The 24,791-nt window shown below is 45.2% G+C and overlaps 1 protein-coding gene across 1 annotated transcript; it reads right to left on the bottom strand.

The window, feature by feature from the left end:
* Positions 1 to 1,513: 1,513 nt before the first annotated feature.
* On the bottom strand, positions 1,514 to 23,903 carry LOC311142449 (ceramide synthase-like). Its single transcript, XM_084178097.1, has 5 exons — positions 23,370 to 23,903; positions 11,123 to 11,209; positions 6,282 to 6,501; positions 4,398 to 4,493; positions 1,514 to 2,581 (listed from the first exon to the last, which is right to left on the bottom strand). Exons 1-5 carry the CDS (start codon positions 23,489 to 23,491, stop codon positions 2,234 to 2,236), a joined length of 873 nt encoding a protein of 290 aa, XP_084034223.1. The 5' UTR covers positions 23,492 to 23,903; the 3' UTR covers positions 1,514 to 2,233.
* Positions 23,904 to 24,791: the final 888 nt, after the last annotated feature.

Below are 24,791 nucleotides of genomic sequence, written 5' to 3'. Positions count from 1 at the left end.
GTAAAAAAGTCTGTCACTTACTCACTCATCTAAGCGATGACATTAAACCCTCCCAGCAGCTAGCTAGCTACAACAAGGTAATGTATTTTTAGCTTGCCAAAAAATACATAAATAGATCAGATAGCCTATTAGCCACATTGACTTGTGATCATTGCCCTTGCTAGTTTTGTTGAAAATATTGATCGAGTGAAACTTAAACAGTTCATCACTCGAATGGCTGCAGGCAGCAAACAATGTAAATCACAGCTCATACAACCTGATAGCAATATTTTTTAGACTACCAAGCAACATATTGGTGAAATATATTAATCATGCATTGACTGCATCCATCTATTCTGCCAACAATACCAGACTATATGTCATGGTATTTTGAGTAAAATCTAACATACATACATATATATAACCTCTTATAAAGTTGGTTTTGAGGGATAAACTGTGAATTGGATATTTTGGACTGATATTATGATTGTCTGTTTCATATCTGCAAAGTAGTTAAAACGGTGTCAGTTCCACTTTAAAGGGACGCCCAGTGGTATACAAGTGCCTCCCATGTGGCCCCCAGACCCCTTTGCTGGGGGGCAGCATTGACCTAACAGAAGCACCCCCAACACCTTTTGCCGGAGGGCAAAATGTACCTAACAGAAGCACCCCATCACCCCCACCCGGCAAACTTGACCTCGAGTGACCGTAAAGTCTTGTGTCTCCACCCATTAAAAGCAACTTCTGCTGTCGCTGTGGCAACCGAGCCGAACCCAGGACTAACTGACCTACCCCATTCCTTCTAATGCCGCTGCAGCGCTCCCAGAGAAGTCCGTAGATGGTGGATAAATGAAGATAGTTCACACAGGCCGTTTAACATATTTTTTAAAATGCAGTTCCGGTCTACTTAAGGGGGTGGCTGTCCCATAGACACCAATGTAATAGCAGCTGGGTCTGGTCTACCTAGTTTATGGACTTCCATTGAGGACATAGCACATAATATAAAGGCTCCTCCCTCTCTCTGGGGAGGGGTGGAGCTTGTGATGCCCCACCCCCTGTGTGACACTGAGGGGTGGGGCTTATAGACTTAGCGTAAACAGACGCAGCAGTGCAGCAGTGCAGGACACAGAACTCTGTTGGGCCGTAAACAATAAAGGAGGAAGACGGGAGCGCTGCAGGCGCACCGATTGTCCAGCGGCAGTGGCCATAGAGACAGGCAAATGAGGAAACAGGACAATGGGAGGTGCCGAAGTAGATAAAGGAGAGTGGAGTTCCACAATCCAATCACATTAAATGGGTTTTTGTATAGCTATGCTGGTGCAAAGAGCTTGGAGCAAACATTTCTACTTCATTGTCTCCTTCAAATGTGGATGAGGTGACACCTGTACCTAGCTTAGTTTGTAAATACCCCTCCCATCCCATCCCTCCAACCCACCCCTTGTCCCACCACCCAGCCTTGTCCCACCACCCAGCCTTGTGATTATTTATATCTGCAAGCCTAGCCCCCTTCTCCTCCTCTCCTCCTAGCCCCCTTCTCCTCCTCTCCTCCTAGCCCCCTTCTCCTCCTCTCCTCCTCTCCCTCCAGCGGTCTTTTAAAGATGAGGACTGGATGGGTGGACAAACACTTCATAAAATGAGGATCTTCAAAACTTCACACTTAAAAATCATTGACACCAAACAGAACAAATCAACAAATTCTACAGAAACATTAATCTACACTGTAACATATCCTCCAATCAGCAGATCTAGTAATAGAGAGGGGCAGGGGGCGAGGCCGGGGGAGTGTCTCAACACTGCACAGGTCACGTGATATGGGGGAAGAAGCATGACCCCCCCCCCCCTACGAAAAAAGACAGGAGTTCCATTCTCTTAGGGAAACTCCACTGTAGCACTCCAAATATGACCCCTATCCAGTCCCTATAATCCAAGGAGGGGGAGTGGGGGGTAGGAACCCAAAAAAAGATCTAAGGAGGGAAGTCAAAAATCATCATCATAATCATCAGTAGCGCTTGGACTGGGCATGGGGGTGGAAGAGCAGTACTAGTGTAATCATAGTAGTAACGATAGAAGTAGTAATAGTAGTAGTAGTAGTTGTTTTGGGGAGACTGTGGTAAGTAGCCGTAGTGCCTTTGCAGTAGTAGTAGTAGTAAGTAGTAAATAGTAGTCGATGGTGGTTCGTTTTTGTGTGACTCGAGTAGAGAGAACCAAGAAAGATCAGAGAGAGCGCAATGGTGACGGAGTGAGCTCTCCAGCTCTAATGGTCTCCCTTGGGTTGGTTGTCCGTGAGGGAGGAGGGGCTAGGTGGGGGCAGGGGGGAGGAGTCCTGGCTGCCGGTAGCAGCGGTGGAGCGACGCTGGCGCTGGTAGAGCCGCCAGCCCTTGCGGCAAAGCAGCACGAACCAGTAGACCTGCGGCGCCAGGATGCATAGGTTACCCAGGTTGACCGACAGTGTCAGGTGGAACGGCACACCGTAGACGGGGATACCGTAGTGGCGGCCGTACACCCAGTACATGTAGGGAAAGAGGGCGATTCGACACAGGAAGAAGCTGAGCAGCACCATGCCCCCGTTGGCCTTGTGGACCCAGCAGTCCTGCAGACCCAGCTGTGAGAAACAAGAGGAGAGAAGGGAGGGAGGGATGTGTTGGGAAAATATTCAAAAGAGACAAAGAGAGAGAAAATAGGTCATTATATGTTCAAACAGTCTTGAAATTCTAAGTGAGGAGAACATAAAGTGGGCTGGAATCCCTGGGCCTGTTCAAATACTTTGAAAATGCATTCTTCCTTCCTTCCTCCTTTCCATGATGAAATCACTAATCTAACGCGACTGAACTGGTGAAAGATATGATGTGGTACCCAAGCATAATGGTAGATCAGTTGATCCACCATTACAGGAAGGGAAGGAGGCATTCTAACAGGGTCCATATGTGGTGTTGTGTGGTGTGACAGTGGCTCTGCAGTACCCAATCAGTCCATCAGAGGGAGCTGTGAGTAAAGACAGAGAGCGGCCCTCCTGAATGAAGAGCCAAATGTCAGCAGAAAGTGAGCTGGAGGCCAAGAGGGCTGCCTGCTCACTGCTCTTTGCTTTTATGTGATACACACATACACCAGGAGTGTGCATTTAGTAGGTGGCTGTATGAATACAAGTACATACACGACATAACCAAAAGTATATGGACACCTGCTTGTCGAACATCTCATTCCAAAATCATGGGCATTAATAAGGAGTTGGTCCCCCCTTTGCTGCTATAACAGCCTCCACTCTTTTGGGAAGGCTTTCCACTAGATGTTGGAACATTGCTGCGGGGACTTGCTTCCGTTCAGCCACAAGAGCATTAGTGAGGTCGGGCACTGGTGTTGGGCGATTAGGCCTGGCTCGCATTCGGCGTTCCAATTCATCCCAAAGATGTTTGATGGGGTTGAGGTCAGGGCTCTGTGCAGGCAAGTCAAGTTCTTCCACAACTAACTCGACAAACCATTTCTGTATGGGCCTCATTTTGTGCATGGTGGCATTGTCCTGCTGAAACAGGAAAGGGCCTTCTGCAAACTGTTGCCACAAAGTTGGAAGCACAGAATCATCTCCAATGTAATTGTATGCTCTAGCGTTAAGATTTCCTTTCACTGGAACTAAGTGGCCTAGCCCCAACCATGAAAAACAGCCCCAGAACATTATTCCTCCTCCACCAAACTTCAAATAAAATAAAATTGTATTTGTCACATACACGTGTTTAGCAGATGTTATTGCAGGTGTAGCGAAATGCTTACTTCACAGTTGGCACTATGCATTCGGGCAGGTAGTTTTCTCCTAGCATCCGCCAAACCCAGATTCATCCATCGGACTGCCAGATGGTGAAGCGTGATTCCTCACTCCAGGAAACACGTTTCCACTGCTCCAGAGTCCAATGGCGGTGAGCTTTACACCACTCCAGCCGACGCTTGGCATTGCGCATGGGGATCTTAGGCTTGCGTGCGGCTGCTCGGCTATGGAAACCCATTTCATGAAGCTCCCTTCAACAGTTATTGTGCTGACGTTGCTTCCAGAGGCAGTTTGGAAGTCGGTAGTGAGTGTTGCAACCGAGGACAGACGATCTTTACGCGCTACGCGCTTCAACACTTGGTGGTCCTGTTCTGTGAGCTTGTGTGGCCTACCACTTTGCGGCTGAGCCGTTGTTGCTCCTAGACATTTCCACTTCACAATAACAGCACTTACAGTTGACCGGGGCAGCTCTAGCAAAGCAGAAATTTGACAAACTGACTTGTTGGAAAGGTGGCATCCTATGACGGTGCCACGTTGAAAGTCACTGAGCTCTTCAGTAAGGTCATTCTACTGCCAATGTTTCTCTATGTCCACATACTTTTGTTTATATAGTGTATATATACACATTGTTAGGTGGTGATATTGGTGTGTGTGTGTGTGTCACCTGGATGAGGATCTTCCCTAAGGAGACGAAGGGCGTACTGAGCTCTGTGAGGAACAGGCAGCCGATGAAGTAGTCGCCCTGGTCCTTCCTGAAGAACTGAAGAGGCACAGGGAGGGAGATGACACACAGTTACTACAGTCTGATACAAGACCACACACACACACACACAGACAGTCACACACACCCAAAACCACCCCCAGTACTTTAGAACAGAAAGGCCTTGTAGGAGAATGGATTGTCCCTACGGCTGCACATACAAAAACAGGAGTCAGGACCCAGCTCAATAACACCAACTTGGCCAACAGAGAAGAGAAACCAGGCCCAAAAACGTGAGGAACTACCTGGACGGTCCAATAAGAAACACTCGTATTTCGTTGCAAAAGGTTTCTGTTGAGTGCATCAATGAATACGAGCCAGACTTGTGCCATGAGCCCAGTCAGTAAGTGAAGAGAATGGATTACTATGAGTAAATGTAAGGAGTATTGATGGAAGCTGCAGACAGGGATGCCAAACAGAGAGGGCTCTCTGTGTGTGTGTGTGTGTGTGTATTAGATATGCATGTGTGTGCGTGTGATGTGATGATGAATAAACCAGTAGCGTGCGAGTGTGAGGGCCAGACACAAGTTCTGCCATCTGCCCAATGGAAGAATGACCTGCAGCACACACTGCTGCTATGTAACACTACACCTACCTACCCACTGCACCTTCCTGCTGGACCAGGCCTCTGTGTGTGTGTGTAATATGTGTCAGTGTGTGGGAGGGGAACAAATCAGGGAGCGAGGGAAGAGGAGGAGGAGGAGAAGGGGAGGATTACAGCAGCTGGAGCCTGAATAATGGAGGGGTGGGGTAAGGTGATCTCATATCACCATTGACAGCCACTGCAAACACATGGGCCAGGTTTCCAATGCACCTGGCCTCCTCGCTACAAGAAATAGATGCTAACACGACCTGTGTGTGTGTGTGTGTGTGTGTGTGTGTGTGTGGTGTGTGTGTGTAGGTGGGTTCGCTGTCGATTACTGTATTATACACTCATTTGTCGTTATGCTGCTATTAGCTAGCATTCTTGACTGAAAATGCAGTCGAGGGGAAGACCGAAGACCGAAAACTAATAGGAGGAAAATATCAGCTAGTATCTACCTCTTGTATCATTGTCAAAGCACTTGTCAAATAGGGTTAGTGTCATCTCTCTCTTTCCCTCTTAGCCTCTCCCTCCCTCTTTATCATTCACTCCCCACTCATCCTTTTTCTTTCCCCTCTTTTTCCCCTTCCTCCATCCCTCCCTCTCATCAATGTCAGGAAGCAGAATGGCATCTCTATCAACCCCCCTCCCCCTCCCTCTCTCTCTCCCCCCCCCCCCCCCTCCCTCTCTCTCCCCCCCTCCCTCTCTCCCCCCCCCCTCCCTCTCTCCTCCCCCTCCCTCTCTCTCTCTCTCCCCCCCCCCCCCCCTCCCTCTCTCTCTCTCTCTCCCTCCCTCTCTGTTCTCTCTCACCAGAGTGATGAGCAGCACAATGGTCAGAAGGCCCATGTCACTTTATCACCTCACCTCCCCTCCCCTCCCCTCCCCCTCCTCCTCCTCCTCCTCCTCCTCCTCCTCCTCCTCCTCTCTCATCAGTGGCAGGCAGCAGAATGTTCAGCAGGGCATTCAAAACCTCCCCATTTTCCTGGTCAAAAGTAGTGTTGCCATTTTGGGCGCAGGCCAAGGTTGTGTGTGTGTGTTGCTACTGACCAGGGTGATGGGCAGAGACAGGGACAAGAGAGGCATGAGACTGAGGCCAGAGAGAGTCTCTGTCTGTCTGTCTGTGTGTCTGTGTGTGTGTGTGTGTGTGTGTGTGTGTGTGTGTGTGTGTGTGTGTGTGTGTGTGTGTGTGTGTGTGTGTTACTGACCAGGGTGACGGGCAGCAAGATGGTGAGCAGGGCGATGTGGTGGAGCACCAGTAGGAACTCGCGGCGGACAAACGAGTTGATCGTGGTCAGCGAGTGCTCCTTGTACTCCTCGTGGCCCTTGACCCGGAAGCGGTAGTAGTGGCTTAGGTACATGGCATAGATATCGTATGTCATGTAGGGCACGCCGTACCAGATGACAAAGTAGGTGGCCAGCCAGTACCTGAGCGAGAGGGAGGGAAACAAACGTTTCTTATTGGACAAGTTCAGGTTAGTCCCTCCCCATTTTGGCTGTTTGCTTGTGTTTGGTTCCTAGTGAATACACCCCAAGGTCATGTTCATTAGTGACTTCAGATTGTCCCTCCACATTATGGCCCGTTTTCTTCCGTACATTCCTAGTGATTATGACCTAGTGTGGGTGTGTTCAGTGAGGTGAAAAGTTCAGAGTTTTGTAAAATGGATAGAATAGAAGGAATAGCGCTGATCTGGCATACAATATTAATAATAACACAATACATTTCTATCTGAATGTTCTGTAACGTTGTATCCTCCAAAACAGGCCCCAGGTAGCCTAGCGGTTAAGAGTGTTGGGCCAGTGACCGAAAGGTCGCTGGTTTGATTCCCGAGCCGGAAGGTGGAAAGTTCTGCCCTTGAGCAAGGCAGTTCGTTAACTAGGCTTGGGCGGTAAACCGTATAAAGGGGTATTTGGAAAAAGCCATGGGATGGTTTTTCAATACTGTCAAAACTATGTATTTGAAGGATTAGAATATTTGTAACTACTTTTTAAGTTAATACCTGCAGTCAACTTGTGCTATATGTTAGGAGATAAAGCAGATTGCGTTCTTAATTTCACCTGTTTATTTTACATTATGAAGCTTACCGTAGTTCCCCAGAACAGTTGAGCCAGTCACGTATTTGTTTGTAAATAGCACAACAGGAGAAAGTGGGAGCTGGTAAATCCATAGCGTTCTATATCTACCGGCGATCTCTATTCTGCTGCACACATAAGGTGATGAAGTTACACTTGTATGCAATTCACTACTAAATGTTTGCCATTAGATATCTAATAACGGCTTCCTGCCAGAAGTCAAAGAGCTCTGGATGAGTTCTGTACAGTTGCCATTTTTTTCCTGTGCTTAGTACTAGCAGGGGGGGTTTTCTCCTACATTCTTCTCCCCTCTGCTCCATGTACACATGCTGCTCTTCCTTCAGAAAAGCATCAATCACAACTTTATTCATTAGCACAACTTCTCATTTACTTTAGCTTGTAAATGCCCACACTCACCGAAAATGACATTCGTAGCTACGCTTGTATAACTTAATGAGCTGGATTTGCCTGTCTTTGCAATTAGTTTGTTTGTTTTCGCTTGTTAGCATTTAGCTAACAACGTCTATGTGATTTCGCTACTAGTTTGTGCAATTTTCTTCAGCATTCTGGTAATAGAGGCCCAATGGGATAAATTTGCTTTTTTAGCGCCCCCTTGTGTGCTATGCCAGTATTACCGTAAATTCCGGGATGAGAGAAGGACGGTATGACGATATGAAAATCTGGATAACGCCCAAGCTTACAGTTAACCCCCAACAACAACTGCTCCCCGGGTGCCGATGATGTGGACGTCGATTAAGGCAGCCCCCCGCACCTCTCCGATTCAGAGGGGTTGGGTTAAATGCGGAAGACACATTTCGGTTGAATGCATTCAGTTGTGCAACTGACTAGGTATCGCCTTTCCATTTCCCAAGTTCTTTCCGTGTGTATGGGGAGTGAGAAGTCTGGACGAAGTTTCATCCTGTGGTTGAGTTGATACAGCATTACAGATTTTTCGGTGAAACTCATGAGCGAGCATGCGCTCTCAGACAGGCGTGATCACGTACACAGAAACAGGGCTTTACAGGCAGCTAAGCTTATGGTGCAACTGTAATAAAGAAATGAAGAGCTTGGGAGTGAGCAGCACAGGAGCAGACTGCCCCTAATAAAAGCAGATTGCTACTGGTTCATTATCATGAGCAGCCAGAACAGCGCTGGTGACCTCTGACCCCCTCAATAGATTCAACCTTCACCCTGTATTACAAGGTCACCAGACAGCCATGATGGCTCAACAGACCAGGAAGTGCTTAGGGCAAGCTGTCGGTGTCAGCTTTTTTGGGTAGTAAAGCTAGTGAGTTTCTCTCTTGGTCCCTGTGTGGTTCAGTTGGTAAGAGAAGTGAGTAGCCAAGTGGGCAAACAGGTTGTGGGTTCAATTCCCACAGGGATCACATACATATACAACATATTTATACAGTGCATTCACTGTACTGTAAGTTTCTTTGGATAAAAGTGTCTGTGTAGTGTTTGTGGCAAAAATTATTTTATAACATTAACTCTAGCTAAATGTGGGAATGTAGAAATGTATCGGCTGAAACACGACACGCACCGGCACACACACACACCCACACACACCCACACACACCCACACACACCCACACACACCCACACACACCCACACTCACACCCACCTAGACCAATTAGCTCAGTTGATTAGAGCACATTAGTTGTTGTCACTAACCCCCTGCTGGTCCTGCCCATGACGGCAGTGAGTCTATTGGTTACACCTGACCTTACAGTCAGTTACTGTACACTCAGTTGAAGAAGAGTGTGTCTGCCTAAGCTAAATGACAAGGATAACACAAACAGTTTATCCTCCTTGCCCTGTGGCTGTGTATATAACCTACATGCCTGTGTGTGTGTGTGTGTTGCAATGTTACAGGCTGGCGAGTGGTGACTCGTGCGCTCCTGCTCTGCACTGTGCTGTGGGGGTATTAAGCCCTGGGGGGGATTAGCAGAGCACTGATGCTGGGTTAGGTCAGAAGGTAGCCAGGGCATTGCACTGACTGAGGCTGGGCCAGGGTCAGAGGCGTCCCGGGCCTGGCAACTGACTGGCTGGATTACACTGACTATTAGCATTAGCAGTAGCGTTAGTATTAGTCAAGCAGCACTGGCCAAGACAAGATAGAGATACAGGGATAGAGATAAGGATCCTAAGCTACGCTAGGTTATACTAGGCTAAGTTACGCTAGGCTAACCCACACAGCAGCCTGCTACTGGCAGACTGAGCATATGGCCATCTGACAGATTTACAGTATTAGCATTAGCATCAGCCAGGTAGCACTGGCCAGGACAAGGATAGGGATGCTAAGCTAAAGCTATGCTGTTAACCACACAGAAGACTCCTACTGGCTGACTGAGCAGGTGGCCATCTGACTGGGGATAGAGGGGATCAGGGCCTAAATTAACTTTTTGGTCAACCAGCCACTGTGGCAGGTAAAAATCTACAAGCCACTGAGATGTTTTACCAGCCAAAGTATTTTTGCGCCATAATAACATCAAAAACACAAACAGATGACCATGCTTCGTAATGTTTCTAAAACAAGAAATGTATTAGTAAGAAGTGATGTGGTATATTGCTCAATTTCCATACTTTTTCTGTGACCTGAGAATTTTAATGAAAATATCAAATATTTATTTTTAAGCTGCCCCTTTAAGGGCGGGATGTTACCATGGTAACGGTACCACTCATGCGTGTCTGTGTGTGTGAGATTTGGGATCTGACTAGGGCGTCTCTTCGCTATCAGTTGAAGCAGCAGACTCAAACTAATGCTGAAAAACATCCAAGCTTGTGAAAAAAACTATGTAAATGGCCAAGAAACATGAGGACAGTCTCACTTTGTAGACTTTGAGTAAATTAGACTAACTTTTATGCCTGTGCGCAGCGCCTCCAAAAATGAATCTATCAGCACTTCACTCATTGCGCACAGCTCCCCTGCCAGGCAATGTTTCTGCCCGAGGTGGGATATAGGATTTATGTTTATTTGTGCAATTAGCAGCTATAAAACAAAACAGCAGAAATACTAATGTGCTCATACTTGACTTTTGACTATTTTTATTCGCAAACGTAATGCTCTCACTGTAGAGCCCTGCAAATTGACCACCTGCCAACGTGGCTGGTGAAATAGACATTCTTACCCGCCAATACCTAAATCTACCCGCATTTGGTGGGTGGCGGTTGTTAATTTTATGCCCTGGAGGGGATGCTATTAGCATTAGCCAAGCAGCACTGGCCTGAGGACAGGGAAAGGGATATTACTAGCAAAGTGATAAGGATGCTAAGCTGTGCTAGGCTAACACCACACAGCGGCCTGGTACCGGACTGACTGAGCAGGTGGCCATGGTGACTGGGGATAAGGATGGGACGTGGGTCTGGGACGGGACCCAGAAGAGCTGTCCAACTGGGGCTAGAGCTGACAGACCGACGGGTAAGCTGGCTGTCCTTAAAGAACAGGACCCAGGGTCAACAGCTGTGGCATGGGAATGGGATGCTAGCCACTAGCCTGTATCTGGACACTGGATACTATCACAGTCCAGCTAGCTAGACAGACAGGTGTGCCCTGTACTTTCCCTCACTAACCGGGTTGGTATGGATCTTTGGGCAGGTGGCAGTGGGTTTGCCTCAAGTCAAGGTAGAGACTGTGTGTGTTCACTCAGCAGCTGATAGGTTGCGGCAATTAAGCCCACTTTACTCTCTTTGGGAAACCGAGGTGATTGGTTCAGACCGTGTCATTAGGTAAGAGGAAGTGGCCGGGTGACAAGCGAGGGAGGTCAGGGTTGTGTTCATTAGGCATCAAAACGGAAGACAACAGACTAACAGGGAGGGACCACTGCTTTTGTGGTCCTAAAACGGCTTGCATGAAGCATTGCCGTGTATCGTTAAAAATACTATGCCAACAGAAAGAAAACAGTTCTTCGGCTGCACTGATTGGGCTACCCGGGTTAAGGCGCTTGTCCCCTTGTCTGTGAGTGGCTGTCCTACCTGTCAGTCATGACGTTACCGCTGCACGCCGACACAACGATGACTCCCGCCGTGGTGGCCATGATGGCGTGGATGGAGGACACCAGCCTGAGAAAGAGAAGGAGAGAAATGTTTCAAACACGCAATTAAAGACAACTAGAAATGTGAAGTTTCAGGGGAAACCGTCGGTTCAGTACTATAATTACCAGCTTGTTGCATTAATAATACCAGTTACCAGAATGTCAATAAGCAGAGAAGAGACAAGCAAATCATAGGGAGAGCAGAACTAGACAGCATCATCATACTCTCCGTTTTCTAAAGGAAGTTGCAAATAGACTGAGTATCATTTTTCTTCAGGCAAATTAAGGATGTAAGCATTTTACCCAGGGTAGCTTAGTCCATATCCTGTCTCACAAGCAATTATTATGGCAGGCTAATAGAAAGCCCATTTCATCAGTTTGCTGTTCCATTTGGTCTTGGTCTGCAAACTTTTATTAACTACATTATTGATTGGGATGCGATTCACATGTAGCATGATGGAAAACTCTGTTTCATTGTAGTTTCACTTCTCCCTTTCCTTCTGGGCCTGCCTTCATTGAAACAGTTTGCAGCCCATGTCTGTAATGTGGGATGTCATGCAAATTGTCAGCGATTGGATCACATTCACAGAGGTTGCAATAATGCATAATTCTGCGCTTTTCACACAGAAAAAAAAGAAAGCAGAAAAATGTCTCGTTTTGTAGACGCAGATCAAAAATTATTATTATTGTATTTTCTGCTCAGCTTCACTCACGGTTCGCTCCATATCTATATATTTTTTAAAATAATAAACTGCAAAGGAGAAGCTATTTATTTCAAACGTTTTTCAATTTTAGAATTATACATTCAAATCACTTCCTGAATTGGGTGACCTCAATTCGAATTGACCCCAACCTTGCAAATCTTTTGACCCAATCTTTTGACCAAAGCTAAACTAGACCATCATTTCTTAGACACCAATTGGACCGGCTACTTTCTATACCTGGGGGTCTGCAAAGGTACTGCAGGGGGTCTGCGGCCAGATCAGTACATTCGGAAAGTATTTAGACCCCTTGACTTTTTCCACCTTTTGTTAAGTTGCAGCCTTGTTCTAAAATTGATTAAATTGTTTATTTTCCTCATCAATCTACACACAATACCCCATAATGACAAAGCAAAAACAGGTTTTTAGATCTTTATGCAAATGTTGTAATACATTTACATAAGTATTCAGAGCCTTTACTCAGTACTTTGTTGAAGCACCTTTGGCAGAGATTACAGCCTTGCGTCTTCTTGGGTATGACGCTACAAGCTTGGCACAGCTGTATTTGGGGAGTTTATCCCAATCTTCACTGCAGATCCTCTCAAGCTGTCAGGTTGGATGGGGAGCGTCGCTGCACAGCTATTTTCAGGTCTCTACAGAGCTGTTAGATCGGGTTCAAGTCCGGGCTCTGGCTGGGCCACTCAAGGACATTCAGAGACTTGTCCCGAAGGCACTCCTGCGTTGTCTTGGCTGTGTGCTTAGGGTTGTTGTCCTGTTGAAAGGTGAACCTTGCCCCAGAGGTCCAGAGCGCTCTGGAGCAGGTTTTCATTAAGGATCTCTGTACTTTGCTCCGTTGATTTTTCCCTCTATCCTGACTAGACTCCCTGCTGCTGAAAAACATCCCCACAGCATGATGCTGCCAAAACCATCCTTCACCGTAGGGATGGTGCCAGGTTTCCTCCAGACTTGACACTTGGCATTCAGGTCAAAGAGTTCAATCTTGGTTTCTCATGGTCTGAGAGTCCTTTAGGTGCCTTTTGGCAAACTCCAAGCGGGTTGTCATGTACCTTTTACTGAGGAGTGGCTTCCGTCTGGCCACTCTACCATAAAGGCCTGATTGGTGGAGTCCTGCAGAGATGGTTGTCCTTCTGGAAGGTTCTCCCATCTCCACAGAGGAACTCTGGAGTTCTATCAGAGTGACCATCGGGTTCTTGGTCACCTCCCTGACCAAGGCTGTTCTCCCCCGATTGCTCAGTTTGGCTGGGCGGCCAGCTCTAGGAAAAGTCTTGGTGGTTCCAAACTTCTTCCATTTAAGAATGATGGAAGCCCCTGTGTTCTTGGGGACCTTCAATGCTGCAGATCTGTGCCTCGACACAATCCTGTCTCGGAGCTCTACGGACAATTCCTTCGACCTCATTGCTTGGTTTTTGCTCTGATATGCACTGTCAACTGATAGACAGGTGTGTGCCTTTCCAAATCATGTCCAATCAATTGAATTTACCACAGGTGGACTACAATCAAGTTGTAGAAACATCTCAAGGATGATCAATGGAAACAGGATGCACCAGAGCTCAATTTTGAGTCTCATAGCAAAGGGTCTGAATACTTATGTAAATAAGGTATTTCAGTTTCTTTTCAGTTGTTTTTTTCATTTGCAAACATAAAAACCTGTTTTCACTTTGTCATTATGGGGTATTGTGTCTAGATTGATGAGGAATTTTTTTTATTTAATCAATTTTAGAATAAGGCTGTAACATAACAAGATGTGGGAAAAGGGAAGGGGTCTGAATACTTTCCGAATGCACTGTATACAGTACAAGTCAAAAGTTTGGACACCTACTCATTCCAGGGTTTTTCTTTATTTTTACTATTTTCTACATTGTAGAATAATAGTGAAGACATCAAAACTATGAAATAACACATATGGAATTTGGTAATAACCAAAAAAGTGTTAAACAAATCCAAATATATTTTATATTTGAGATTCTTCAAATAGCCACCCTTTGCCTTGATGACAGCTTTGTACACTCGTCATTCTCTCAACCAGCTTCATGAGGTAGTCACCTGGAATGCATTTCAATTAACAGTTGTGCCTTCTTAAAAGTTAATTTGTGGAATTTCTTTCCTTCTTAAATGTGTTTGAGCCAATCAGTTGCGTTGTGACAAGGTAGGGGGGTATACAGAAGACAGCCCTATTTGGTAAAAGACCAAGTCCATATTATGGCAAGCACAGCTCAAATAAACAAAGAGAAATGACAGTCCATCATTACTTTAAGACATGAAGATCAGTCAATACGGAAAATGTCAAGAACTTTGAAAGTTTCTTCAAGTGCAGTCGCAAAAACCATTAAGCGCTATGATGAAACTGGCTCTCATGAGGACCACCACAGGAATGGAAGACCCAGAGTTACCTCTGCTGCAGAGGATAAGTTCATTAGAGTTACCAGCCTCAGAAATTGCAGCCCAAATAAATTCTTCACAGAGTTCAAGTAACAGACACATCTCAACATCAACTGTTCAGAGGAGACTGTGTGAATCAGGCCTTCATGGTCGAATTGCTGCAAAGAAAGCACTACTAAAGGACACCAATAATAAGAAGAGACCTGCTTGGGCCAAGAAACACAAGCAATGGACATTAGACAGGTGGAAATGTGTCCTTTGGTCTGGAGTCCAAATTGGAGATTTTTGGTTCCAACCGCTGTGTCTTTGTGAGACGCGGTGTGGGTGTACAGATGATCTCCTTCTGTGTATTTTCCACCGTAAAGCATGGAGTAGGAGGTGTTATGGTGTGGGGGTGCTTTGCTGGTGACACTGTCTGTGATTTATTTAGAATTCAAGGCATACTTAACCAGCATGGCTACCACAGCATTCTGCAGCGATACGCCATCCCATCTGGTTTGGGCTTAGTGGGACTATCATTTGTTTTTCAACAGGACAATGACCCAACACCTCCAGGCTGTGTAAGTGCTATTTTACCAAGAAGAAGAGTGATGGAGTGCTGCATCAGATGACATGGGCTCCACAATCCCCTGACCTCAACCCAATTGAGATGGTTTGGGATGAGTTTTTTTTTATTTTTTTTAAGGAATATTACTAGCAACAAAATATGAAAGACATTTTGGCAAAGCGATCCGTGGAATAAGTTTAGAGGGTGTAAGCTAATACAATACAATGGAATATTATTCATCTACAATTGATGTCCTAACCTTGGGTAACATGGGCCTGGGAGGCTCACAGGGATATTGGTATCTACTCAATACTCCTTGTATTTCCCCCAAAATATAGTTAAAAAAAATAAAAGTAATTTAAGCTTTAAAACTGCAAAGTTTACACCCTGCCTCATGGCAAAATGTGTAGAATTACAGGATATTAGCTTTAAAGCTGCAACAACAAAAAATATCTCTGCCCCATGACCAAATGTGTGGAACTGCAAAAAAAAGGCTCCCCAGACCCAACATTTTTCAGAACCCCTGTTCTAGACTGACCAGAGCCCCTCTATTGGATCAGCTCTAGACTGAATTCTTGAAGTGAAGGAAATAATAAGCTAGTAAAACAGAGTGACATTCAGTTTGGACTCCAGGCTAAGTCACATGGGGACATAACAGACGTGTGATTGACAGGCACTGCAGTGTCTTGTCCACTTGATATGGGTCGTCGTTCAGGGACCAAAACACCTAATAATTGTATTTCACATGGGCTGCGTCCAAAGTGGCACAACTAGTGGCCCTGGTCAAAAGTAGTACACTATAGAGAATAGCATGCCATTTCAGACACAGCAATGGAGTTCCCCTTTAAAATGTGGACGAAGGGCTTGTTCAACCAGGCACTTCCACCTCCCGGCTTAGTTTGACAGATCTTGGCAACTCTGGCAATAAGCAGCTCTGAAATATTACGGAAATCTAATTCATTCGCCCTTACCACAGCCACTCACTATTTACGCCTTTTATGCATCGCACGATTTCCAAATGATTAAAGGGGTGATTCTATTTAGCAGTACAATAGTCTCTCACTCCAGGCTAGGTCAGAGGGACAGAGAGAGAAGGCACACACACAGAGCCGTTTCCTCCGGAGGCCCGCCACCCTTCTCCCCGGGAACGCAGGCCGTCGTGATGACGCCATGACTCGGCATGGCAACAGTGGTCATGTGACCCTGCCAGCACCGTAGCCTGAGCTGGATAAGACTACCAACCTACCCACCTCCCTTTCACCACCCCCCCTCGTTTTTACCTCCACGCCTCACTGCCTCCTCGGGCCACACACTCGGTCACGAGACCTAGATTTTCACAATCCACTCATTGTGTCCCCCCTTTAAAGGACTTGAGGGAGGAAGAGAGGTGGGTTGCCATGTTTTGTCATGTTTCCCTTTGTTCCCTGTGTCGTAGCAGAGAGGATAACCTTGGTTTCCTTTTCCCAGAACAGAGTCGGTCTTCCTTCTTTATGGCTACTGTGTGTGGCAGGGCCACGTTTTGAAGATCTCTCTCTGTGTGTGTGTTTTTTTTTCTTTCTCCTACGGTTAATGGGGTGTGTAATTTAGAGCAGCACAGTGCACTGGTGCCCGGTCGGGGAAAGAGTGCAGAGTGAGAGGAAAAGAGCAAATCGCGCAACACTCATTAAAGCCACAGACAGTAGAGTCCAGCAGCCCTGCTCTCTTTCTGTCCCTCCCCCTTTCTCTCTCAATCCCTCATACACAGATGAAGCCTGTAGTGCTCAATTCGTTCATCCCCTAAACTGGACACTGCAATAACTGGTTGGACGGTTTTGACAAAAAAAAAATGAGTCTACTGGTTTGCCTCTCCCAACACAACCAAAATCATCACAACTAGCTGTTTCCTGGCTTTAGTAAGATGAGAAGACCCTGATGCCTGTTCTGAAGCGATGGAGTGATGTAGACTAATCCACATGGTTACTCAGTATTGGGTCATGTTCATGTAGGCACCAAACAAAAGAACACGGACTGAAACCGGGAAGGACTCACTTTTGTTTTCCGTTGCAATGCCCTAATGAACACTGCCCTAATGAACACTGCCCTGATGAACACTGCCCTGATGAACAATGATTCATGCAGTGGTGCTTTGGTTCATTATATTGTACTCTATAGTCTATCCACCACTTTTTTGTTAACAATGAATAGCCTTTGAAATTAATAGGCCTATAATATCTTCCCTAAGGACAAAAAAGTCTCTAATATCTATCTATACATCTACAGTATCTAGTAGCCTATCTAGTATCTAGTGTCTATCAATCTATCCATCTAGTATCTAGGCCAGGGCTCTCCAACCCTGTTCCTGGAGAGCTACCCTTCTGTAGGTTTTTGCTCCAACCCCAGTTGTAACTAACCTGATTCATCTTCTCAAGCAGCTAATTATTTGTCAGATGTGCTAGATTAGGGTTGGAGCGAAAACCTATAGGATGGTAGCTCTCCAGGAACAGGGTTGGAGAGCCCTGATCTAGGCCATCTAGTATCTATCCATCTAGTATCTATCTACAGTGCATTCGGAAAGTATTCAAACCCCTTGATTTTTCCCCACATTTTGTTACGTTACAGCCTTATTCTAAAATGGATGAAAACAATTTTTTCCCTCATCACTCCACACACAATGACAAAGCCAAAACAGGTTTAGACATTTTTGCACATTTATTAACAATTAAAAACTGAAATACCTTATTTACATAAGTATACAGACGCTTTGCTATGAGACTCAGAATTGAGCTCCGGTGCATCCTGTTTCCATTGATCATCCTTGAGATGTTTCTACAACTTGATTGTAGTCCACCTGTGGTAAATTCAATTGATTGGACATGATTTGGAAAGGCACACACCTGTCTATCAGTTGACAGTGCATATCAGAGCAAAAACCAAGCAATGAGGTTGAAGGAATTGTCCGTAGAGCTCCGAGACAGGATTGTGTCGAGGCACAGATCTGCAGCATTGAAGGTCCCCAAGAACACAGGGGCTTCCATCATTCTTAAATGGAAGAAGTTTGGAACCACCAAGACTTTTCCTAGAGCTGGCCGCCCAGCCAAACTGAGCAATCGGGGGAGAAGGGCCTTGATCAGGGAGGTGACCAAGAACCTGATGGTCACTCTGACAGAGCTACAGAGTTTCTCTGTGGAGATGGGAGAACCTTCCTGAAGGACAACCTTCTCTGCAGCACTCCACCAATCAGGCCTTTATGGTAGAGTGGCCAGATGGAAGCCACTCCTCAGTAAAAAGGCACATGACAGCACGCTTGGAGTTTGCCAAAAGGCACCTAAAGGACTCTGACCATGAGAAACAAGATTCTCTGGTCTGACGAAACCAAGATTGAACTCTTTGGCCTGAATGCCAAGCATCACATCTGGAGGAAACCTGGCACCATCCCTACGGTGAAGCATGGTGGTGGCAGCATCATGCTGTGGGGATGTTTTTCAGCGGCAGGGACAGGAAGACTAGTCAGGATCGAGGGAAAGATGTACAGAGAGATCCTTGATGAAAACCTGCTCCAGAGCGCTCAGGACCTCAGACTGGGGCGAAGGTTCACCTTCCAACAGGACAACAACCCTAAGCACACAGCCAAGACAACGCAGGAGTGGCTTCGGGACATGTCTCTGAATGTCCTTGAGTGGCCCAGCCAGAGCCCGGACTTGAACCCGATCGAACATCTCTGGACAGACCTGAAAATAGTTGTGCAGCGACGCTCCCCATCCAACCTGACAGAGCTTGAGTGGATCTGCAGAGAAGAATGGGAGAAACTCCCCAAATAAAGGTGTGTCAAGCTTGTAGCGTCATAGCCAAGAAGACTCAAGGCTGTAATTGCTGCCAAAGGTGCTTCAACAAAGTATTGAGTAAAGGGTCTGAATACTTATGCAAAATTTCATTTTTTTTCTTCTATATATTTGCTAACATTTCAATAAAAAAAACTGTTTTTGCATTGTCATTATGGGGTAGTGTGTGTAGATTGATGAGGGGGAAAAAAATATTTAATCAATTTTAGAATAAGGCTGTAATGTAACAAAATGTGGAGAAAGTCAAGGGGCCCGAATAGTATCTATCCATCTAGTTTCTATCTAGTGTCTAAATATCTCAGGGGTGTCAAACTCATTCCACGGAGGGTCGAGTGTCTGCAGGTTTTTGTTTTTTCCTTTTAATTAAGACCTAGACAACCAGGTGAGGGGAGTTCCTTCCTAAGTAGTGACCTTAATTCATCAATCAAGTATAAGGGTGAAGCGAAAACCTGCAGATACTCAGCCCTCCATGGAATGAGTTTGACACGTGATATATCTAGCATCTATCCATCTAGTATCTATCCATCTATCAAGAATCATATTTTCATCCCTAAGGACAGTAAAGTGTACATATCTACCCATCCATCTATTCTGCATCAGGATTAGAGGAGAAGTAGCATATTGGAACAGTTCTCTCTGTAGACACACAGCTTTAGTTTATTAGGATCCCCACATGCACCAGCTACTCTTCCTGGGGTCCACATAAAACGGACAAATACATGAAAGTACAGAACAGTTAGACAAAAACATAAGATAATACATTAAATTCAAAATAAAAACAAGTGGATGGCTCCAGCTGATATTTCCCTGGGAGGGCCACTGGGTGCAGGAAAGCCACGTTTGCACAGCATCAAGAGGTTTGGGTATCACCTATACAGCACTGTTCAGCACTTTAATGACAGTTGGAATCGGGAAAAGGCGTGCGAATGCGTTCTTGGTGGTTTTTGGGGATGTTTAAAAGATCCAGTATATTAGAGGTCACATTTTTTAAAGGTCCAATGCAGTCGTTTTTATCGCAATATCAAATCATTTCTGGGTAAAAATTAAGTACCTTACTGTAATTGTTTTCAGTTAAAATGGTCAAAAAAGACACAAAAATAGCTTCTTAACAAAGAGCAATTTCTCAAGCAAGAATTTTACTGGGACTGTCTGGGAGTGGTCTGAGTGGGGAGGGGAAAACTGAAAACTAGTTGTTATTGGTAGAGGGGTTTGGAACTCTCTTTCTTATTGGTCTATTAACCAATTTACCGCATGCTGATGTCACCAGGCAGGCCAAAACTCCATCCCATCAAAACAGGCTGAAATTTCAGGCCGTCTTTTCAAACAGCTCTTACACTAAAAAGGGAATTATCATCATTTTCACAATATTATTCCAACCTCAGTGTGGAAATATATATAAAACACAGAAAAATCACATATTTGGCTGCACTGGGCCTTAATACCTATCTGTTTCCCATGTGGCTGGGTCCTGTGTGGCTCAGTTGGTAGAGCATGGCGCTTGCAATGCCAGGGTTGTGGGTTCAATTCCCATGTGGGACCAGTATGAAAATGTGTGCACTCACTACTGTAAGTCGCTCTCTGGATAAGAGCGTCTGTCTGAAGTCGGTGGCTATGCATGCTGCTTAATATAGAGCTGTCATGCATCCCAATTCTCTAGCCTTCTGTCCCAAGTGTGCACTTGCTCACTTCCCTCCATGGAAATGACTGGTACAATAAAAATATGGTGGAAACTCCCTCTAGCATAGAATCATGCTTTAATTGTAAGGGGAGTACACAAGTCAAGTGCACACTTCAGGAGAATTTGGGATGCAGCCACACATTGAAAACTGCCATTCACATAATAGCAGAAATGGTGCAGCTGGACCTTCTGGTGCAACGCTGTGACCATGGCTCTCTCTGTCACTGTGTAGGAAACTATTCCCCAATCCCGATAAACTCAGTGCTTTTTAAACTGGGGCAAGGTCATGCCTTGAATATAGGTACCCTGGTGCTGTTGCGTCATTGTGCCAAAAAATATAATCAAATGTGTAAATGGCCCCATAGAGCGTCATTTTCTGTTGGTTCGAGGAGCATGGGCATCGAAATAGCTGAGCTGTGGGTTTGATTTAGGTATTGTATTAGCCATATATAACCTAATGAATACATTTCCTAACGGTATGTTTCATTGGATTTGCCTGTTGACAAAATGACCATATTATTAGGCCTATATTATTCCTGTATTGGCCAATAGCCACATACAATGACTACAGTAGGATATAGACACTGAGTGTACAAAACATTAGGAACACCTTCCTAATATTGAGTTGCACCCCCTTTTGCCCTCAGAACAGCCTAAATTTGTCAGGTCTTTTTTTTTTTTTACATTTACATTTTTTGTCATTTAGCAGACACTCTTTTCCAGAGCGACTTACAGTAAGTGAGTGCATACAATTTCATACATGGACTCTACAAGGTGTCGAAAGCATTCCACAGAGACGCTGGCCATGTTGACTCCAATGTTTCCCACAGTTGTGTCAAGTTGGCTGGATGTCCTTTGGGTGGTGGACCATTCTTGATACACACGGGAAACTGTTGAGCGTGGAAAACCCAGCAGCGTTGCAGTTCTTGGCACAAACCGGTGCGCCCGGCACCTACTACCATTCCCCGTTCCAAGGCACTTAAATATTGTGTCTTGCCCATTCATGCTCTGAATGGCACACATACACAATCCATGTCTCAAGGCTTAAAAATCTTTCTTTAACATGTCTCCTCCCCTTCATCTACACTGATTGAAGTGGATTTAACAAGTGACATAAAAGGGATCATAGCTTTCACCTGGATTCACCTGGTCAGTCTATGTCATGGAAAGAGCAGGTGTTATATAAAGCAAGCAGACAGGCATCGAGGCATTCAGTTGCTGTTCGATTGAACGCTAGAATGGGAAAAACTAGTGACCTAAGCGACTTTGAGCATGATATGATCGTCTGTGCCAGGTGCGCCAGATCCAGTATCTCAGAAACGGCCGCCCTCCTGAGCTTTTCACGCATGACAGTGTCTAAGGTTTACCGAGAATGGTGCGACAAACAAAAAACATCCAGTCAGCGGCAATCCTGTGGGTAAAAACAGCTAATTGATGAAGGAGAATGGCAAGAATCATGACTACCTCATGATGCTGGTTGAGAGAATGCCAAGAGTGTGCAAAGCTGTCATCAAGGCAAAGGGTGGCTATTTGAAGAATTTCAAATATAAAATATATTTTGATTTGTTTAACACTTTTTTGTTTACTACATGATTCCATGTGTGTTATTTCATAGTTTTGATGTCTTCACTATTATTCTACAATGTAAAAAATAGTCAAAAATAAATAAAAACCCTTGGATGAGTAGGTGTGTCCAAACTTTTGACTGGTAGTGTATATCTTTAAATGTATGTTTCATTGGATAAGCGTGCTGACAAAATTAGCATATTATAATTAATATCAGGCCTATATTATTACATAACGAATGGCTTCGAACAGTGTGGCTACATGGGAATGAATGATCTGATGTTCTGTCATGATGGTGGGCCTTGAACCCACCAATAGGAGGCCTTCACAACAGCCCCACGCGCACGGTGCAGCTGCAGAGTGGAGATAACACGTACCACTTTACCCACGCGAAACAAACACCCAACGACTACTGTTCACAACAGTTGAGGCCAATGAGAGTAAAAATTCGTTAAACGCTCGTTACAAGGTCAATACCGTTCTCCAATGTTAAGAGTGAATTTATGGGGCAGAAAGGGTCTAATCTTGTAATATAACCTGTAAAACATGTCACTGCCTAAAATACCGCCAGAGATAGAAAAACTCAAGCATCACATCCTGCAGCTTATTCAGACGCTCACTGACCCACTGGTACTTCTAACAGGCAGGTAAAATAAATACAACACATACAGTAGTAGGACAATAGATCGTAAAACAAGCGTATGAATGAACTATTCATTATGTTGCTGATGGGCATTCTTATCAGTAACCTATCCTATAGCCGTTATTGCAGCCAGATAATGTCATATTTATTCGTAAAGAAAACAACAACACACGGGCTATGTGACATTGTTGCAAACTGGAGAGGCATTCAAGGCTGTGTTTACAGGCTACTGAGCTATGTAGCCCCTGAGGCATCAACACGTGTCCAAGAAAGGCTTTTTTCCGTTAGATGAGCATTATCTGCGAATTAATAAGAGCGTTAAGGCCAAGCGATCGGCTCAGTATAGTTCAGCACTTTACATTGCATAACTCAGTAGCCACCACAGCGCTCGAGGTTGGAGGGGGATTATCAACTGGAGTGACAGGGTTCAAATGAGCATCGAACTGACCCTTACGCATGTGAGCGTGTCATTTTGACCAAGATGGAGCAATATTCCCATGGTGTTATTATGTTGTAATTCACTGGGCTAGCCACCGTTATGATAACGCAGCCTACAATAAGATTATCGGGAACGACATGTAATGACCATTATGACAAATCAAATGTACAAACAAATAATTTCTAATCTAATAATATATTTTAGCGCAGTTTGAAAGAGCAAACGTGGCTAATTCGGTTAAAGCCCCTGCTGCCAAACTCAAGACAATTTGTTTTATCAGCTTGCACGACCGTGCTAGCCAGCCAGCTAGCTAGCTAGCTAGCATAGCCTTAGGGCCAGCTACTGCTTGACCAGGGTTAAACGTATACCATATGAAGAAAGGAAATTAAGAATTACCTCTCGCTGACCAGTACAACATCGGCATCGGTCCACTGTTTGAAAATGGACGGGAGTACTCTCCGAAAGACGAAGAAGAGACCGGGAAAAACTACGACGCCGCAAGCCAACACTTGCAACATCCTTGCGTTGCACTTGTCCTGCTATTAAGCTAGCGACCTATATATTATTATAATCTGGTTCAAGGGTTGCAAAATGTATTTTACACACCGTGTTTTACACCGGTGACTGGGATTCGCCGTGTTTTCTAGACTGCATTAGTGCTCACGCCACAAGATCCAGTCACCGGTGACCGCTGCGTTTTTTCCCTTGCCTCAGCAGCACCACACTGTACCGTTACACAAAAACTGGCGGTGAAGCTACCCGGTGATTGATTGGTCTTCACTCCTGGCGCAAAGCCGGTAACGTTAGCCACCACGCTAACTACATGCCGCGGGATACACTTTAATTACGAGGTTTGAGACTATTCAACCAGCAAAAACATGCGCCCGGTTGTCCACGATGAATATCATAAAAAGTGGAAAGGCAAGGTTCGACCTATGCTTCTTCGAGATGGGGTGCTATGCTGCTAACCATCAACGACTCGACAAGCGCTTTTATTCCTGACTGTGCAGAGACCCTATACATATACACAGTGGACTGCAAGGTGCATTCCGCAAGACAGCGCCATCTAGGCAGCAGCGGACCTGTGCTGCATACCGTTATAGAACCCTGATTATTCTGAATTTTCCGTTTTAGTAGCCTACTCTTACTAGTCTCCACCAGAACACTGAATTAGACTATGCATTATTGCAAAATCATGCATTTTTGCAAAAACACTATATTTACATGTATCACAAAAGAGAAGTAGAAATATAAATATTCACATACTTTTTATGTATTTTCTGCTTATGTATTGATGTAATGTGCATGCTATTTCTAATCACGTTAGACACTGTATAAAACATATTATAAGTATCAAAAGAGCTCTGTCAATTTTTATATTAGCTCCACATCATGTATATGTATGTCAATGGATGCGATGGGGCGCAACAGTGAGTAAAGGTTTGCATGCTGAGGGGGGATTGGTGAGGTGGGAAAAGGGCAGTGTGGCATCAGTGGCGCTCCGGCTGTGGTGCCCACTGAGTGGTGGAGGGCTCATGGTGAGGGCTTAGTGACCCACGGGTCACCCAGTGCTGCTGAGTCCACACAGGAGCCCCTTTGTTCTCCAGTCTGCCCATCACAGCCCCTAATCCTGGCCATCACAGCCCCTAATCCTGTTTCAGATTCAGATATACTTTATTAGCATGAATGACAAGGCCACTGTTGCTAAAGCGAAGTGAGATAATTACATAAACAAGAACAGTAAAAAATAAATAGTAATGGTGATTAGAGAAATAGTTTTATTTTTATTGCTTTGGTACTATTTTCACAAGTATGTGG

Source organism: Coregonus lavaretus (assembly GCF_964263955.1).
Source record: "Coregonus lavaretus genome assembly, chromosome: 15".
NCBI lineage: Eukaryota > Metazoa > Chordata > Actinopteri > Salmoniformes > Salmonidae > Coregonus > Coregonus lavaretus.
The sequence above is the reverse complement of the archived record's forward strand: the minus strand, read 5'-3'. Positions and strand labels throughout refer to the sequence as shown.

Bases quoted from the DNA above. Each gene is read 5' to 3' on its own strand.
- LOC311142449 (XM_084178097.1), bottom strand. From the start codon at position 23,491: ATGTTGCAAGTGTTGGCTTGCGGCGTCGTAGTTTTTCCCGGTCTCTTC. The intron at 6,502-11,122 runs GTAGGACAGCCA...CCTCTCGCTCAG, and splicing joins GGTAACGTCATGACTGACAG to GTACTGGCTGGCCACCTACT. The intron at 2,582-4,397 runs GTGACACACACA...TGTTTCTCACAG, and splicing joins TAGGGAAGATCCTCATCCAG to CTGGGTCTGCAGGACTGCTG.